Consider the following 17,480-nt stretch of genomic DNA (forward strand, 5'->3'; position numbering starts at 1 on the left):
TTGGTTGCTAGAGCCGCCCGTCATCATTCAAGACCCTGCACACCCGCATATTGGAAAGGTGTGGGACTTAAGATGCCATTATGTCTTCACTAACCTGTACCACCTCCTGGGGGAAAGTAAGCCAGTAGTTGGCTCTGAAAACCTGTTGAGGGAGGTAGCCAATGGAGAGGGAAGGGAGAGGATGAAAGAACACATAGCTGGAATGGGTCGGTTATTCATGTGAGATCAACGAGACAAGAGGCTCAAGAGACTAGACAGTGGAGGATGGCAGAGAAAATCATGGAGGGAAATTGCTAAAAGAGTGTGAAAGGTAAGCTATTGGTTAGTGAGAGAAAGGGGCCCTTGGCTTTAAGCGTGTGTGAGAATGGTGTGATTAATAGAGTAGGAAGTGAAGGGTAAAATTTGTGGTAAAGTGAAAGGTGGGTGTGACTGGAGAGAAGGTGGGGTGAAGTAATACAGTGGAAAGGGGAGTAGCAGTAGTAGAGTGGAGTGTAGAATAGTAGTAGTAGTGGAGTGGAGAAGGGCTGTGGAGTGGAGAAGGGCTGTAGAGTGGAGGAGGTGGTAGTGTGAAGGTGAGAGTAGTAGAAGTGTGGAGCATAATAGAATAGAGTAAGATCAGAGGGTGGAGGTAGAGAGGACAAGAGAGTAATATTGGAGGGAGAGACCAGGACGTGCAAGGGAGCGATTGCATGGAATAGGAGGGAGAAGAGAAAGGTGAGGGACAGAATGAAGTAGGGAGAGGAACAGGACATCTGCCTAACTTTTGGGCTTTAGGTATCAGTCCATCCAGAGTGTTTTCAGAGGGAGGTAGAGAGGTATGGTGTTTGCCTTTAAGACAGACTTTAGACAGTAGGGGCTACTGAGCTCTAGTGGCACACCTGGAGTTGAGGAATGCCTGGAAGGGACAGCCCATCCGTAGATTAGATATAGAGGGATGGGCCACAGAGAGCCCCCGACTACTAATCAAATAAAATGCCTTGAGCTGTTTGAGAGTGGGTGTGTTGAGGACCTCTGTTAGACCTGCAATTACCGGCCTGACAATGATGTCACTATAGCCATGCTTGGCTACAGTATTGATGCAGGTAAAATAGGAGAGAACTTCAAACAAAGCGTACAAGTCAGTGAAGGAGCAGCTCTGTGGGCCCCCGGAACACTATTTAAACCCGTTAGGTATGGAGCGCGGATGGTTGAATTTACACGCAATGAGCGCAGCCGCTGCTTAACGCTCAGTCTCGTCCAATGCGAAGAAAGGGACTGACGGTTTGGCGGAATGCACAGGGGAGGTACAATGCGGGGCATGCACGCATAAAAACGATTCTAGATTGCTGCTTAGCAACATGCTCAGGCCCGTTGCATGTTTCGTGGAACATCTCAACAGTATGGAGGAAAGAAGATGAGATGTAAGAGTACTCCGAAGTATGCAAAACTGGTTACTTAGCTCAGACTTTCGGTGGGAAATTGTTCCTACGATAGGGTTGGACTTTCTAGGATAGATTTGATTTGTGTAGGTGTGCCTTAAGATTTTATAAGGCTTGTGAGATAACTTGTTTCCCCCCAGTTTAGGGTGTGTAACAGTGCACTGGGGGAAATCATTCTTTTGAACTTAAGTGTGTTTGGTGTCCCAATTGGACACCAATGTTGTGTTTTATATATTTATAGAATTGTTTTACTTACTTGGTAGACGTACATAACTTACAGTTTGTTATAATAAATGAATAGATATTTTGTTTACATACCCGTGGGAATAACATTGCTTGACAACCATTGTGTTAATGAACTATACACTTTACATGAAGTAGCGCCAATATGCCTCTGGCGAATGTGCGCTATATATATTTTATTACATCAGTATCCTGCCCTTTTTAGTCTAAGCCTCACTGCTCAGTTAAAGTTGGTGGACACCCTGCAGGTCCACTAAAGTTAGTCTGTTAGAACCCTATGCTGATAGTGTTCTAATAGACAAACAGTAAGGTGGCCCCCATAAACCTCTTTTCCACTTCAAAGTTCTCCCTTCTTCCTATGAACATACTGCAGTTAAACTACTCCTACCAAATGTTCTTACTATCATCTACATCCATCTCCCCATAGCACTCATAACAACTTATTTTCAGAAAGCAGATCTGTACAGGAATCTCTACCGTCAGAAAGCATGAATTGACTCATGGGTGACTTCAATCTTCAGAAATTATTGAGCGTCCACCATCTCCAATCTGAATTGACCATTTTCGACCACTACTTGGTTGTCCTTTGCAACCTGCCAACTCAGAGTTTATTTAGTTTTCATATTTAAACAGTGTAAACCATGCAGAAAGTCCATCAGAGTGTCATAAAATACAGTAACATTAGATAATAAAACAATATAAAAGAATACAGGTAAAACTAAAGCCAAGTAAGCCATGATAACTATCATGGTACTTCAACTTTGTTTTCCACTCTTCCCCCTTGAGTTTGTTTCACCCTTCTTTTGATCAGGCGGAGGTTCTTAGAACAAGGATACACCGAGCAGTGTATTAAGCAAGGCTTTACTCGTATTAATCAAATGACCCGTGATTCGACCTTGGTTACCAACAAAAAATCTACCAGTCTATCATCTGACAATGTTCAGTTTATTACCAAATACTCACAAGATCACAGTATGCTTTATCGATTGCTCAACAAGCACTGGTATCTCTTAAAACTAGATACTGATTTGCAGTCTTATGTTTCCAAGCCAACCAAACTCATTTTAACTTGCAACAAAACTTTGCGCACCCAACTTTGTCCCTTGTTCTTCCAACCAAAGCCTGTTCATCACCAAACTCTGATATGGCTTCTTTAAGTGTGGTTTGTGCAACTTTTGCAAATTTACACTAAACCAAAATGTTTTCATCTGTCACCAAAGTCTGACAATGCATATCACCAGTTTTATTAATTGCAAATCCAAATATGTGGTGTATGCTATACTATGTGTTTACCAAAAGGTATATGTAGGCTCTACCATTAGAGAGTTGCGAGTACGCATTTGCGAACATTTTTCGCATTTGAAAAGTCAAGATCCAAAATTGCCACTTGCCTTACACTGGCAGCAACAACATCAATTAGATCCAGTCAATGATCTCAAATTTATTGGGCTGTTAAAAGCAAATCCACATCCAAGAGGCGGTGATCGCCAATTACTGCTTCGGCAGCGTGAGGCACGGACCATTGCCAAACTCTGTTGCATCAGCCTTGGACTCAACACAGACACAGAACTTAATGTGTTTCTATAACATACTTTGAGAATGTTGGTCCTAATTGCTCAATGTTGCAATATAATTTTCTATATGTCACCTCGCATATTCATGTCATGTTGACCGCCATTTTTCAACTATAATTCGAAATAGTTTTTCCAAAGTTTTCCTGAGAAGATTTTTTGGCAGACCCAAACTGTTCATCCATCTTTCGTTACCTAGCTAATATAGTTAGGATTTCTCATGTTCTTGCTGTACTTTCTACGCCTTTAGCAGGTCTACACTGTTTATTAAATTAAAATTGACATGAAGTTGTTATAATAATTGTAGCTAATTGTTTTTACATTCTGTGTGGCCCACCTTTCCTACAATTTAATGGGCAGATCGCGCGAACGTGACGTAATCACGCGATGCACTTTCTGATCCCTTTAGCTCACATGCGAAGGAATCGAGCGCGCGTTGTGAGTATTGGACTTCGTCTATACAGTTCAAAAGTCCATCCGCAGGACAGAGTTTCAACAATACGTATGGCCTACCATTACCACAATGCAAAGGACGCATCACGCACACGTGACTCAGTCACGAGTTGCAAATTAAGGACCTTTACTCTTATACACGGAAGAATTTCACAGTGTTTGCAGTTTTCTCTGAACCATTGACACCGCAATTGGTATTTGTTTTTGGACATCGAACCCTAGTATTTACAGATATGAATGTCTTGACATTACTAACAACATTATACATGACTCAAGCTACGCGTCACTTTGGATCAATGAGATTATCAGGGTTTCTTACATTGCATTTCTCCTTTTTTTTTTTAGGAATACATGGTCTGGCAATGTTCCAACCTCACTCTCTCTTTTTGAGTATTTGTGATTGACAAGGTAAATCTTCGACCACGGTTGTTTTTTGTTTTTTGCTTGTACCTACTATTGATATCGGCGACTATGGGAGTTGCATGACATGTTCATAATAATAACAAAAAACACCCCATGCTTTTTTGTCTCTGTACGTTTCAGCTACACAGCTTTTAAAACTACTTTCAAGCTAAATGAGACATCATTGAATTTTGTTCGTAAACACGTTGTCATCCTTGTGAAAATACACTCGTCAAGTTCAACAAACGGTAACCCTTTTGGTTTTATCTTTTTCTCCCACCATTTATAATCACATCCCACGCAGGTAGCATGTGGCAGATAGTCTATTTCTTATTCACTGCATGATGGTTTATAAGGGTGATGAGGGATGAACAGTTTGGATCCTGGTAAAAAAACACTCTTCCCATTTCCATTAGAATAAATAAAAAATGCAGCATGCATTATGTCTTAATATTAGGTGTAATATATGAGAGATTCTCGGCGACCCAGCTTATTGTGCTTTTTCATATTTTCTGTTTCCCATCCATGGTTACAGCTATTTTGATATTCCAACTCAGGATTCTGGCTAATGCACATACAACTACCCATGGTAACACATTTTATTGTTATATTTCGTGACAATGCTATTTGGATTGCATCATCAACTGTCATGGATTTCTCTGTTTATTGACATGACTCAATGTGTTTATACTTTCTTTATGTTTTGCTTTCCCTTGATGGGTTCTGACCCCCATTCCTTCTTTTTGATGGATTTACAAATTCCATTTCACATTTCATCTCTCTTTATTTTGGTATTATGAATGTATGTAAACATGTAATGTTATTACACTCCTTGATGATGTTTGATGTTTATGAATACAACAGGTTTTGCCTTGAAAAGGACCCGTTGTTTAGGGTCGAAACACGTGTTGACAGTTCTGTTTTTTCTTATCAACTCATAAAATCTGTTACAGCAGCATTTTGGATGAGGAATTTTTTGGACTACGTCGTTCGTCATACTGTGCTTGATCACCAGTTACAGAATTAATATTAACATGTTTCATTTACTTGTATTAGGGCTGCGCAACGACTCAGAGGTGACACACTTGAGTCTGCATATTTCCTTACTCCCTGCAATGCTGATGTCACGTCCAACATCCAAGCTCTTGCTCCATATCAATGTATCTGTATCGAGTCACCCTTCTTGGATTTCTTCTAGACCTGGCTATTGGAGCACCACTATCCTGCTCACAACAGCACAAACCTTGGGTTACTCCCACTGAACCAACAGCAGAGGACGACCATCTGCATCACTGACTGCAGTCCCGCTATTCCTCTCTCCATGCCTACCAGATTACATCTTACACTCTCCACGCTTTACCAGTGCACTACAGGAGCATTACACCGACTAGTATACTGGCCTCCTGGTCTCTTTGCTCACTCACTTACATGTCATCCTCAATCCTCCAAGGCCATACAGCCTCTCCCAACATGCTTCACCTTCTCTGTCTTTTGGCTTTGTCCTTTACTTCTCCCTTTGAGATCAGCAAAATTAGGGACACTATTGCTGCACTTATATCTCTTCCTTCCTTCCTTCCTGCTCTTCACCAGTCCCAACTCTGCCTTTCTCAATAAACACCCCCCCCACCACAACAGCCAAACTGGCACCCATTATGCAATATGCCAACCCATCCTGACCACCGGTTGCCTTGTTTGCACCTCAGAGGGTGAAGACTATGGTACCCCTCAAAAGGATCCTTTCATGCTACTCTTCAAACATATTTCTTGCTTCAAGAACACAACTGTTGTACCCTTCACGCAAAAACAATATGCAGTCTACTATGGTCTTCTTTTCCTTCTTCCTCACTACTCTAAAGTTCAGTAAATATTACTGTTTAACCGCTTCCTTTAAAAAATAAAAGAAAATGGACCATACAACCCTCTTGAATCCAACAGTCACTCCATGTAAACCTCAATCACCCACGTCTTCTTAAATCCCCCAAAATCTTCCATCTTAATTCTCCTTAATTACTTTGCTGCCTTCCACACAGCTGACCATACCTCTCCCCTCTGAGCTCTCTTACCTTGACTGGACTCACTCCTAGCTTTATGACCACTCTTCCTCCATTGACTGGAACACTGCTCCCTCTTCTGCATCTTTCCCCTCCTTGATGGAATGGGGTCTTTGGTCCTCTCCTCCTTACACGTTCCCTCACCTTTCTCAGCAAACTCATGTACCCCTTCAGCTTCCCCAATCACTTATTCGAAAACTACACCAAAGTTTTCTCCTTTTTCCCCCTGTGAACCATCTGCTGACCGCCATCTCCAACTGTCATTCTACCATCTGTGACAGGCAGGCACTATGCTCCTGATCCATGACTCTTCCCAAACTGGAATGATCTCCATTCTTGCTTCCAACATCTACCCTTGTCCCCTCTTCTATATCCTTCTAACCCTGATCTTCTTATTCCTTTCTCTACGGATGCAAGCTAGGTGCTCTCTTCCAAAGTGACACTGTACACCATGATTAACTTCTTTGCCATAGCAACTGCTGAGATGGGTTTTTAGAACCAGCCCTGAGAGGCCACCCTATTGTAGTGAACAGGCAACAGACACAACTAGCCAAACTCAATGAAGGTAGGTGGTAGAGCAGTAAGGCTTCAACATCAGGAATTGTGGGGCGGTGTAATGGTACAATGAGACACACAGAGCACTCAAACTAGACAATAAAGTGTACAAATATACTATTTATTAGGCCTGAACACACTATGCAAGAACAACATCATGTAGGTATTACTACCAAAATATTATACATTCACAATGGGTTTTATCAGTACAGAACACACACGCTTTCCTTTTTAAGACAGTAAGAGCGGATTCAATCAAGTAACATAAGAAACATGTATGCATTTAAGCCAGTAAAACAAGTACATTAGAAACACTTGAAAATCAAGGTAACTGTAAAGGAAGCAAATGGACACACTATTTACTTGCCTTACAAAATAAGGCTGCTAACACTTCAAAAGCCCTTCCCTGCTAAGGCGAGTAAGCATAGTACCCTTAAGAGTCCCAAGTCCCAAGAAGACATTTTTGTTGGGATTCAAGAGCCTTTGAAAGTGGTGAAACAAGTTCTGGCAAAGCTAACAGGTGAACAGGAATAGCCCACGGGCGAAAGAAAGGTAACTAACTAACTAAAGATATATGGTTCAAACTCAATCCCATCACATTAGGGGACACCGGGGAAGTTTGGGTGGGGATTAATGGATCCTTGGCCAGAACGCAGCTGGTCAAGAATGGTTGTCATGCGCCGCCCGGTGCGTGGCTCCTCCCACCACCTGTTCCAAAGCCTGGACACAGTCCTTTACTTACACCGCGGGGGTGGGCCTCCGGGTATCCTCCTTTCACAGAGGGGTCCTGGCATCTCTATCTGATTTGGCGGTTCCCTCCGCCACACGGTCTGGGATCACATTGCTTCCAAGTTGGTCCTGTTCAGGGCTACCGCGTATGCCCAGCTTCTCAAGCCAGGGCAACGGCGGCTTGCGTTGCAAGCCTCATATGGTGCCATAACCATAAAAGCATCCAAAAAAGCACAGTGCATCACGTCTTAACGTGTGCACTTGTGCTTCGCTCCGGACTTTGTCCAGTTCCTTGTTGCCTTGTGCTCTCCAGCTCCTTGTTGCTTCTGCTTTTCTGCTTACTCTGCTCCTTGGGACCTGACCTCCCGGCCCTGGTCCTTGTTGCCTGCTCCCTCTCCATTCTCCTGGGGCCTGCCCTCTTTTTCCTCTTGTGCTGCCTGCTCCTTTTCCCGGTTTGCCTTCTCGCCTTCCTTGTGCTGCTGGTGTGGATCCTGTACCCACCTGGCTACTGACAGCTGCACTTCTACCAGAACCTTGGAATTCAGAACCTTCAGATCTGCGATTCCCCAGTCCGACCAGACCCTCTGACTCATCCTTTGGACCAGACCTTTGGACATCATCATCCGCCTTCCCAGCCAGTGCTTGCCCTGTTCCTGTGCCACGTTAATCTGGGAAGTGCTGTTCCGTGGCGTGGGGAACTGGCTTCCATTGCACCCACAAATCACCTTCAAGTCTTGTTGCTTCATCTATAAGACGTTCGCCCTCAAGTCACCCAGCTACCACACGGAGAAACTCGGCTTATCCGGCAGACAGCACACCACCAGAAGCCAGGACACATGCAGACTTGAAATCTGCCACTGCAAAAAGGAAAAGACCAGAAAAGACTTCTCTGCCTACTCCCCAAGACTATGGAACCTCCTCCCTGTCGGCTTCAGAATCAACCCTATGATCCTACAATTCAGAAAAGATCTCAAGACCCACCTCTTCAAGGAGTCTCTCATCCTAAAAACCTAGGCCATCACCTTGCCGCTTGCGCAACCTGACTCGTTAGATGCCGTCTGCCCCTGTCCTCCAGGCCACCCTGCATAGCGGTACCCCACCTCTATGCCCTACCCCCACTGCATATCTGTATTGTTGTATACCTCTTTAAAGCACACCGTTGCTTTTTAAAGCTAGGCCCGCGCTCAATAAATATAATAATAAAATGTTACTTGCTTCCCTAGCAAAAGAAAAAATGTCTAAGCAATGAATCCTCCAACACAGTGGAAGGTGTGGTCTTCAAGGTAGAGCACAGCAAGAATCCTCTCAATTGTCTATAATTCAATCTAGTACAAATGTTATCATGGCAGCATGTAAGGGACACTTATGGGAATCCTTTCAGGTCAATGAGTACCGGAATAAAGTGACTGTATCAGCATCCTTATTCGCATCTGTTCGGAGGTGGTGAGAGCGGGAAAGAGTCCCATGAGTCATGTGACCATGCAAGTCGCTTTCCCTAGGGCCCATAAGAGACACCTCACGGAGTAGGCCAAGGGAGATATGGAGAAGAGGAAGTGGTCTATGGATGATGAAGAGACTTGGTTCAGGGAGAAGTCCAAGAACAATGTCACCATAACAAGGCTGTGAATAGGGTGAGTGGTGGGAGGTAGAGCCGTTCAGGAGTGATAGGGACAAGCAGCTGGCGGAAAAAGCCTGGGACGAGGTGTAATACAGCTCAAGGGACTGTCCAGGTCTGATGACACTGTACTGTACCAGCCTCTCCATGTGATCCTGCACTGCACAGGGTCGAGAAATGTGTTGTGTATGTTGCATGGAATCTTTCTTTTCGGCTCCACTTTTACAGTGAATGCCCCCCACCCTCAATTTGTCTACTGACCAAAGCTCTGAGATTGTATTGGGTTTAAAGAAGAGTTGGTTTTACTTTACCAATGCCGTTGCCAGTGCTTAATTTGTAAAAATATAAGTGCCAGGACCCAAATATTTACTGGGACACCTGTGACACATTGCAGCTGGAAACTCCCTACCCATTGATCTCGCCTCCGAAGGCTAATCTCCTTAGTGTTAACATGTTTGGGGTTAAAGCAGCAACTTTCACTGGCTCATTGGGGGGATGGGTGCACCGACTATGGCCAATGTGCGATTTATAAAAAAACTATCAACATGACCTAAAATAACTTAACAAACAAGTTGTTTATTGAAACGAAGCGTGTTTAGGTCCTTCTTCAAACACATAATAGTTAACATTTTCTTCTGAAGCTGGCAAGTGGTATATGTTGACCATCTATATCAAAAATTCCTCCTATGGTACAGTGATGGACCAATGCAAGGAAAATCATTACAGAAATGATAAACCTACCTGTCAAACAATGCAGCAAGATCATCTTATAGTTTGGCGCTCTTTGGGATTGCCCTTTTCCCTGGCCTTACTGCTGCATTAGTTATGCTAGCTGGTGAATGTACTGTTGTTGTCAACACACCCTAATGTGACAGTGCTGCCAGTTAGACTGACTGGAGCATGGCGTGCAGGCATGGCCAGCACGAGTGCCCTTCTTTATCACTTTCCAACTTATCGATATTCATCAAAATTGTTAACTTTCTATGCCATACTAGCATGGGTCATCAGGTTCATACATCACAATGAGCTGACCCAGGATGTAGAGACGCATGGTCAGTGTTTGTTGTGGAACTGTGACTGGCTGACAGTTAATACATTTACCAAAACACTAGATTATAATCCAACATAGTCTGAGATAATAAGTGCAAGAGACTCTGATATAAATGCCAGGGCTATGCCCTGGAAAACACCCTCAGAAAGTAAGCACTGGCCGTTGCACACACGATAGAAAAATCACAGTGTGTTATAGTCAGAGTCACAGTAGTTGATATTGATATTTTATTTCTATCGCGCTCATACACAAGTGTTTGCGCGTGACAAGGGAAGGGGAACAGGGGAGAACAAAAACAACGATCTTACTAGGCCCAGTGACATTGAGAACGTGCAAGTGCAGGGTAGATGGAGAAGGGGCAGAAGTGCATGGAAGGGGGAACAAAAGGAGAGTGCGGAGCGTGAAGAAAAAAACAAAAATAATAATCTAATAATAAATAAAAAGGCAACAAACAATGGGAGTGCAGCCAGCAAGTGGCAAGTGCTGGGTTTATGGCAGCAGGCCATGTAGGTCTGAAAGTGCAGGAAGAAAAGGGGGGGGGCTGCATGGGTACAGATACAGACCCCAGTGCAGGGGGTGGCCTGGAGGCAGTGCGTGAGGGTGGCAAGATGAGCAGGTACCTGGGCCCGGAGGACAGAGGGTGGCCAGGTGCATGGTGCCAAAGGAGAGTAGAATCAACAGGGGAGAGGGGAGCAGAAGGCAGAAGCAAAGAGGAAGGTTTTGAGGTGCTTCCAGAACCAGAGATGGTTCTCCTCAAGTTTTAGAGTGGCAGGCAGGCTGTTCCAGAGGGAGGCCCCAGCCGAAGACAGAGATCTACCCCCAGCTTGTTTCTTTGAGAAACGACTGACCCAGAGGGAGTTAGAGGTAAAGGAGCGGAGTGCTCGAGATGGGAGGTATTTGCGGAGGAATAGCTGAAGGTATGTTGGACCCAGGCCCCAGAAAGCCTTGTGGACAATGCAGAGGGTTTTGAATGTAATCCTTGCATCACAGGGGAGACAATGGAGAGATTTCAGAGCTGGAGAGATACGATCCCAGGGCTTCAGGCCAAGGACAAGTCTCGCAGTCCTGTTCTGGATAAGTTGTAAAGGGCGGAGAGTAGAGGCAGGTAGATTAAGAAAGAGGCTGTTGCAATAGTCCAATTTAGAGAGAACTAGAGCTTGGGAGACAGTGAGCTTCTGGGGGAATGAGAGGAAAGGAAGAATACCTCTGAGGAGGTGCAGTAGAATGTTTGACTTTTTTGATACATCAGCGATGTGGGCGGAGGAGAGTGTGGAATCAAAGGTGACAACAAGGTTTTTGGCCTCACAGGTGTGGATAGGAGGAGGGCCAAGGGAGGCCGGCCAAGGGAGGCCGGCCAGAGAGTGAGGTGAAAGGAAGGTGATGGTGTGCCAATGAGGAGGATCTCTGTCTTGCTGGCATTAAGACAAAGATCGTTGGCGGCACACCAATCTTGGATAGCAGTTAGGCAATCAGTGATGAGAGAGGTGGAGGAGGGGGCCGAGGGCAGCCTGAAAATGAGTTGAGTGTCATCTGCGTAGCACTGGAAGTTTGAGCAGAAAATGGCAATACAGCGGTCGAGGGTTGCCAGGTATTGGTTGAAAAGCCAGGGCGAGTGGTTGGACCCCTGGGGAACACCACAGGTGGAGAGGAAGACAGATGATAGGAAAGGCCCAAGTTGGACCTGGAGGGTCGATCAGAGAGGAAAGAGGTCAGTCAGGCCAGAGCCTGATCGGTGATGTGTTAGGCAGAAACCTGTGCAGTTCCCTTAGGGAACACTGCAAGAGATTTAAGACTACAACTGTTGGCAGTAAACCCACTTGGTAGCAGTCTGTACCACCCAGGTTTACCTGGTAGCTGTGGCTGAGCAGTCAGACTTCCCTCAAGAGAGTTAGGCAGTATGCAAAGTATACTCAATAGGCACTCAGATACAATAATACAAGCAAACACTGACCAGAGCTTTGGTATCAAAGTAAATAATTATTTATTTAAAAACACACAGTTGAAACACTCCAGCACTCTTATTGTAAAATATTCCAAACACAGTTACTACTATGATATATACACCCCTTTTTCCCCATTAGAAAATCACAGTAAAACACCACTTATTTTCATACAGAGGTGAGCGCTTAACTAGATTGCACTCTAATAAGTTTGTGAACAAGGGAGGGAAAAAGACAGAATAGGGAGAGGCACACCACTCTACGATTCCAGAACACTGTTAGCAAGGTAGAGAGCGAAAAAGTCACTGGTGAGTCAAAGTCCAAAGGCTGGGCCCACTCTTAGAGGGAGCAGAGCACAAATGCGCCCAAGATCACATAGTTACACTAGGCTTAGAAAGTCTTGCAGAGGGTTCAGAAAAGTGTTGAGAGGCTTAGAAAAGTTTAGCCAAGGTGTCCCAGGCTAACCCAGGTTCGAAAGCCGGGGGCTAAATCTACCCCGTACAGTCGGTAGCAAGGGAAGCCAGGCGGGACACGGTACCTTAAGTGGGAAGGATCCTCCAGCGGTGGCAGTTGTTCCTGGTAGTGGGTGCAAGTTGCGTCGTCGTCCAGGGGAAGAGAAGATCTCGACTTGGAGGAAAGATGAAGGTCGCACTACCAGGGCAGAAACCAGCCGCAGAGTTTTCCGGTTAAAGGTAGTACCTTTGTCTCGCGGTCGTGGTAAAAGATGGTATCCCGGTTGCCGGGGTGCTTGGCACGGGCAAGGCGGCCACGAGATACGTCTGGAAAGCGAAAAGACGGTGAAACTGGTTATCCCCACCAGTCAAAGGAAGAAGACTTTCCGGCGGGAGATCTCCTCTGTCGTTGGGAAAAGTGGTGAGGCAGTCCAGCAGGGCTCCACCGGTGGTGGTGTCGTGGCAGGTCGGCTCAGCTTCTCCCTCGTCGGATTCTTAGGTCCTGTGGCGACCTCTGAAGTTCCAGTCCCCAAAGCCCTGCTTTTATGCAGCAAACCCCCATTCACTCAGCCTAGCTGTCACTCAAACATGCTAAGTGGTGAGCCGGCCGGCTCACCACTCGGGCCAATCAGGACGGAGTGCGACTTGAGTTGCCTAGGCAACTCAGTCTAGGGTGCCTAAATTCCCCTCCACCCCTCCTAAGTACCCCAGACACAGTGGCACCACTTTGGAGGGCTTCTGTGGAGAAGCCCGCCAAAAAGTGGAACAAAGGGCTCGACTTGGGTTGGAGTCACAGAAGAGAACACAAACGCCATTTTAGAATCAAGTTTTGGCAAAAAATACCAACCGGAGAATTAATATTAATTAAATAAACCGGCGGTATGTTCGAGGCTACCGTAAATAATTAAATAAAGGTAGTAGCCTAAAACAATGGGAAATCCCATAGGAAAATATTCGCGGTTGAATATAAAAAGTAGTATCCACTGCCACCAGCCAAAACTCAATCAGGGGGGACGGAGACGTGCCCCCTCGACTAACAGACCCTGGGGAAATCGAATTGCCCCAGCCAGTACGTCCACAATATGATGGTTTGTACTGGTTCTGTTCAGAATTTAAGACTAGTAAAGTCAAGGGTGACTTTACATGCCCTGGGAGACAGTAGTCAGCCCCAGGGTATGGAGTCGATATTGGGGGGTCACTATGACACCCCTGTGTCACTGCACTGAGGGTGCTGTGTAACACACATCACAAAAACACATGAAGCCCTATGGGGTAAAAGACCCCATAGCCCATTAAACACATCTAGATTCAAAGAAACACACTCAAATCATGCCCAAGAGTGAGGGTAAAAGAGTCTCACTCTTGGCAGGAGAAAAAAATAAACCCCAAAAATCCAGCAAAGCTGCTGGGGGACTCACTAGGTTAGGACATTCACAACAGAGAATTCTCCCTAACAGTGATGCCCAAGTTATCCCAGAGGCGGTTGAGCAGGATGGTATGGTTGACCGTGTCGAAGGCAGAGGAGAGATCAAGTAGGATGAGAACAGAGGGAATGCTAGAGTCAAGGTTGGAAATCAGATCTTCACAGATGTTCAGGAGAGCAGTTTCCGTGCTTCCGCCAGATCTGAAGCCAGACTGATGGTCATGTAGACAGCCAACAGAATCAGAATGAAGGTTTAGCTGAGAGATGGCCAGCCTTTCAAGGAGTTTGCCTAAGAAGGGGGTAATGGAAATTGGGCGATAGTTGGCCGGACAAGAGGGATCCGCTGTGGGCTTCTTGAGGAGAGGATGCACAAGGGAGTGCTTAAGAGGGGAGGGGAAGGATCATAAGGCAAAGAAGTGGTTGCAGAAGTCGGCAAGGGCCGGAATGAGGGTATCAATGTGGTCCTTGAGAATTTTAGAGGAACAGGGATGAACCTGTTTTGATGAGGCTTTCATAGATCGGACTTGTCTAGCGACCTCATTAGGGGGGAAGAGAGGAAAGGAAGAGAAGGAGGGTGGGGGGGTGGCTGGAGAACGGTCAGTGAGTACCGACGGAGAGGGGAGAGTAGAGGGGTTGGAGGAGAGTGTGGACAGGATGTCCTGGGTTTTTGAGATAAAGTGTGAGGCAAGGACATTGCAAAGAGCCCGAGTTCTCTTCCATCAGGAGATGACACCCCTCCCCTTCTCACCTTTACTTTGAGCACTATTAGGGTTAGACTTTCCATCCTTCTTTTCCGCACCATCACCTATAAATGTTGGAATCGCTCACTAGACTCTCCCTTTTTCTCTTATCTTACGTATTCAAGATTGAAAATTACTTACACCTCCATTCCTCCGATATTGGTCTTTGCTCAACTCACCCACCTTGCTCTCCTCCCAAACATCCAATCTCTGTCTATCCCCTTATCAACATCAAAGAGTCGGCCTACACTAGTGTGAACTCAAACATACTTGCACACTTTTCTCCCTCTCGTTAAGAATAACTTGCCTTTGACCTAATTTCTTAACTCCCATTTTTATCTGGCTTGCTTTTCTCTCGCCCCTTATGCCCCCTGCCCTTCAAAATGGGACTCACCACATCCTGGATAACATCCTGCCGGGCATCTTCTTCTGACTGAATGGTGCGGTTGAGTTTGCCCAGCACGAAGGCACGAAGCTGTTCGCTCTCAAGCAAGCGACGCACTTTCTTCATGTTCAGCCACTTCACTCCCTGTCCCTCTAGTACATTCAGGGCCACCTCTTTCAGAAACTGCTGGTTCTCACTGGAGGGAAAAGGAGAGAAATGCATTCTGGGTTTTTAAAAGCAACCAAGCAAGCAGTGATGAGAATACATTTGAAGCCCTTCATCTAAGCCATCGAAACTGAAACAAGTGGGAAGTTACACAGCACCACAATCCTGACAAAATGAAACAACCACCCATCAATGAGGTAACCTTTATTCTGACTGCCCCATCCAGTGAAGTCAAAAAACAAACCTCATTTCAACATATGCCAGTTTTGTTTGCTCCACCTATTTACACTCGGACTCCCCTTCCTAAAGGAACCCAAGCCCCTATTCTCTGGAACTTTATAGTTGTTACTGACCCCCCCCCCCACCTACCTCCCTCACGTGCTGCTGGCTAGAGCAAATATACTCCCGGGTTTTACCCAGCTGTTAAGAACCGAGATGAAAAAATCATCTACATTTTGGATGTTGTAAAGGTTTTCTTTTGCTCAAGGCCTATGAAGTGACCTGTCAGTCAGAAAGAAATAAAAGCTTGTATCAGGAGCTAAGTTTCAGAGGTCTAGTTAAGAAAGAGCAGTCAACAAATGTTTAATGTGAAGAGAACTTTAAATGTAAGGAGGCAAGTGCAAGGTGATTTTTAAACCGAGGCTTCCCAACTGTTGTCATAATTTGGATTTTTTAAAAATTATGTTTAAAATAAAACTGCAAATGAAACAAAACAAAATAAAACAAATGAAACAAAGCATATTCAACAGTGCAGACAGGAGGAATAGGCATTATTTCAAATTTAGAGATCTGGGAAAAACACCTTCTGGACAACACAACGTTAGTTACCAAACACGTACTGCCAATTTCAAAGTTTGACTCGGGCTTCAGGTGAACTAGGGATTCCAAACAGGTTTCTTTTAGAACGTGGCCACGTCAGAAACAAGGAATCTAGCATTGAAATGCATCACATCCGACGCACAGTCTGTACAAAGAAGCCAAAAGTGGTGTACATTTAACCAAGAAAACTGGACACCCTATGTCACAAGTAGGGAGGAAGAGAACACACACACAGATTTAAGGGTTTCTCAGATACCTTTAAATGTAGGAGTGAGGAGTGCAAAAGGCTACACAAAAAAGGCATTCTTTGCAACGGGTTTTCAGGACTCCGAATGAAGGGATAACGCACAATATGACGCAATATCCAAGGGGCTTTCTTAGCATTGAATATTCCCCCATTTAGATCCCAACAATGCTCCCTTTCTCTCAGGATCTAGGAGACTGTTCTCTGGGTCAAGTAATCATAATTTGTATGAAGCCCTATTTGCTTTCCCGAAGATGAGATGAAAGACCCCCAGCAAGATGAGTGTACTGCTCAGGAGGAAATATTGTAAGCAAAACATGTGAAGCATTAGGTGAAACGCAAAGTATGTTATGGGATACCTAGTTTAAAGTAATGGCGGTCCAAAGTTGACCACTAGTTGAAGACCTATTCTTACAGTACCAAGCTTCATCCCTACTCATGGTCCTTGGTTGTTCTGGAGCTAGTGTCTTCCAGTGAATATGCCTTAAATTCAAAGGTCTATTCTCAATCACCTTTTTTTTTTGGTGGTATTGCTCTTTCCACCGGGGACTGGATTATATTCTCTCAGCCAGGTTCTCTATGCTAGGATGGATTCTTACTTTAGGAGTGTCTTAGCTACTGGTCGGAACTCTGAGGCACAGGCTTATTCTCCAGCTTGCCTGAACACTAGTCTTTGCTTCCCTTCAGGTAAAGATCCATCGGACTAGCTTTTTTCGCTTTTTTCACAGTGGCTGCTCAGTTGGCCTTCTTGGTATAGCCTTAGCACTGCAACTTCCCTGCCTGGCTGCAGTACTACTCTGTTCTTATTCTCTTCTTTCTGCACTCTTTGCTTGGTACGCTCTTCAAGGAATATGGTCCTATCTCCCAACTCAACACGATTGGGCAAGGGAGGGGGGATGCAGGGGGGAAGGGGAGGGGGCAGTGCAGTACATAGGATAAAAGTAGGTAAATATAGACCATAAATAAATAAAAATGCGGCCAGCTGGTGGCCAGTGCAAGGATAAGTGCAGACATCAGTTGTCAAATGCTGGTAGGCGCTGTAGGTATAAAGAGACAGTCCCAGAGTGCAAAGGTTGCCAGGGGGGCAGTGCAAGTGTGAAACTGCCTGGGAGGGTAGCGAGGTAACCAGTGCAATTTCAGATTCAGCCAGGAGATCAGCATGGGAGGGGAGGGGAGAAAGCAGAAGCAAAGAGGAAGGTCTTGAGGTGCTTCCGGAACCGGAGA

At 45.2% G+C, this 17,480-nt stretch overlaps 1 protein-coding gene across 42 annotated transcripts in view; it reads right to left on the bottom strand.

The window, feature by feature from the left end:
* Positions 1-17,480, bottom strand: part of MADD (MAP kinase activating death domain) — a 2,081,072-nt gene that overhangs the window by 1,168,530 nt on the left and 895,062 nt on the right. For all 42 annotated transcript variants that reach the window (XM_069623145.1, XM_069623139.1, XM_069623144.1 and 39 more), the window contains one exon: positions 15,038-15,224. In XM_069623145.1, coding sequence (XP_069479246.1) covers positions 15,038-15,224 — 187 coding nt within the window. The remainder of the gene's footprint in view (positions 1-15,037; positions 15,225-17,480) is intronic.

This window comes from Ambystoma mexicanum, chromosome 11, assembly GCF_040938575.1.
Source record: "Ambystoma mexicanum isolate Mex_15411 chromosome 11, UKY_AmexF1_1, whole genome shotgun sequence".
NCBI lineage: Eukaryota > Metazoa > Chordata > Amphibia > Caudata > Ambystomatidae > Ambystoma > Ambystoma mexicanum.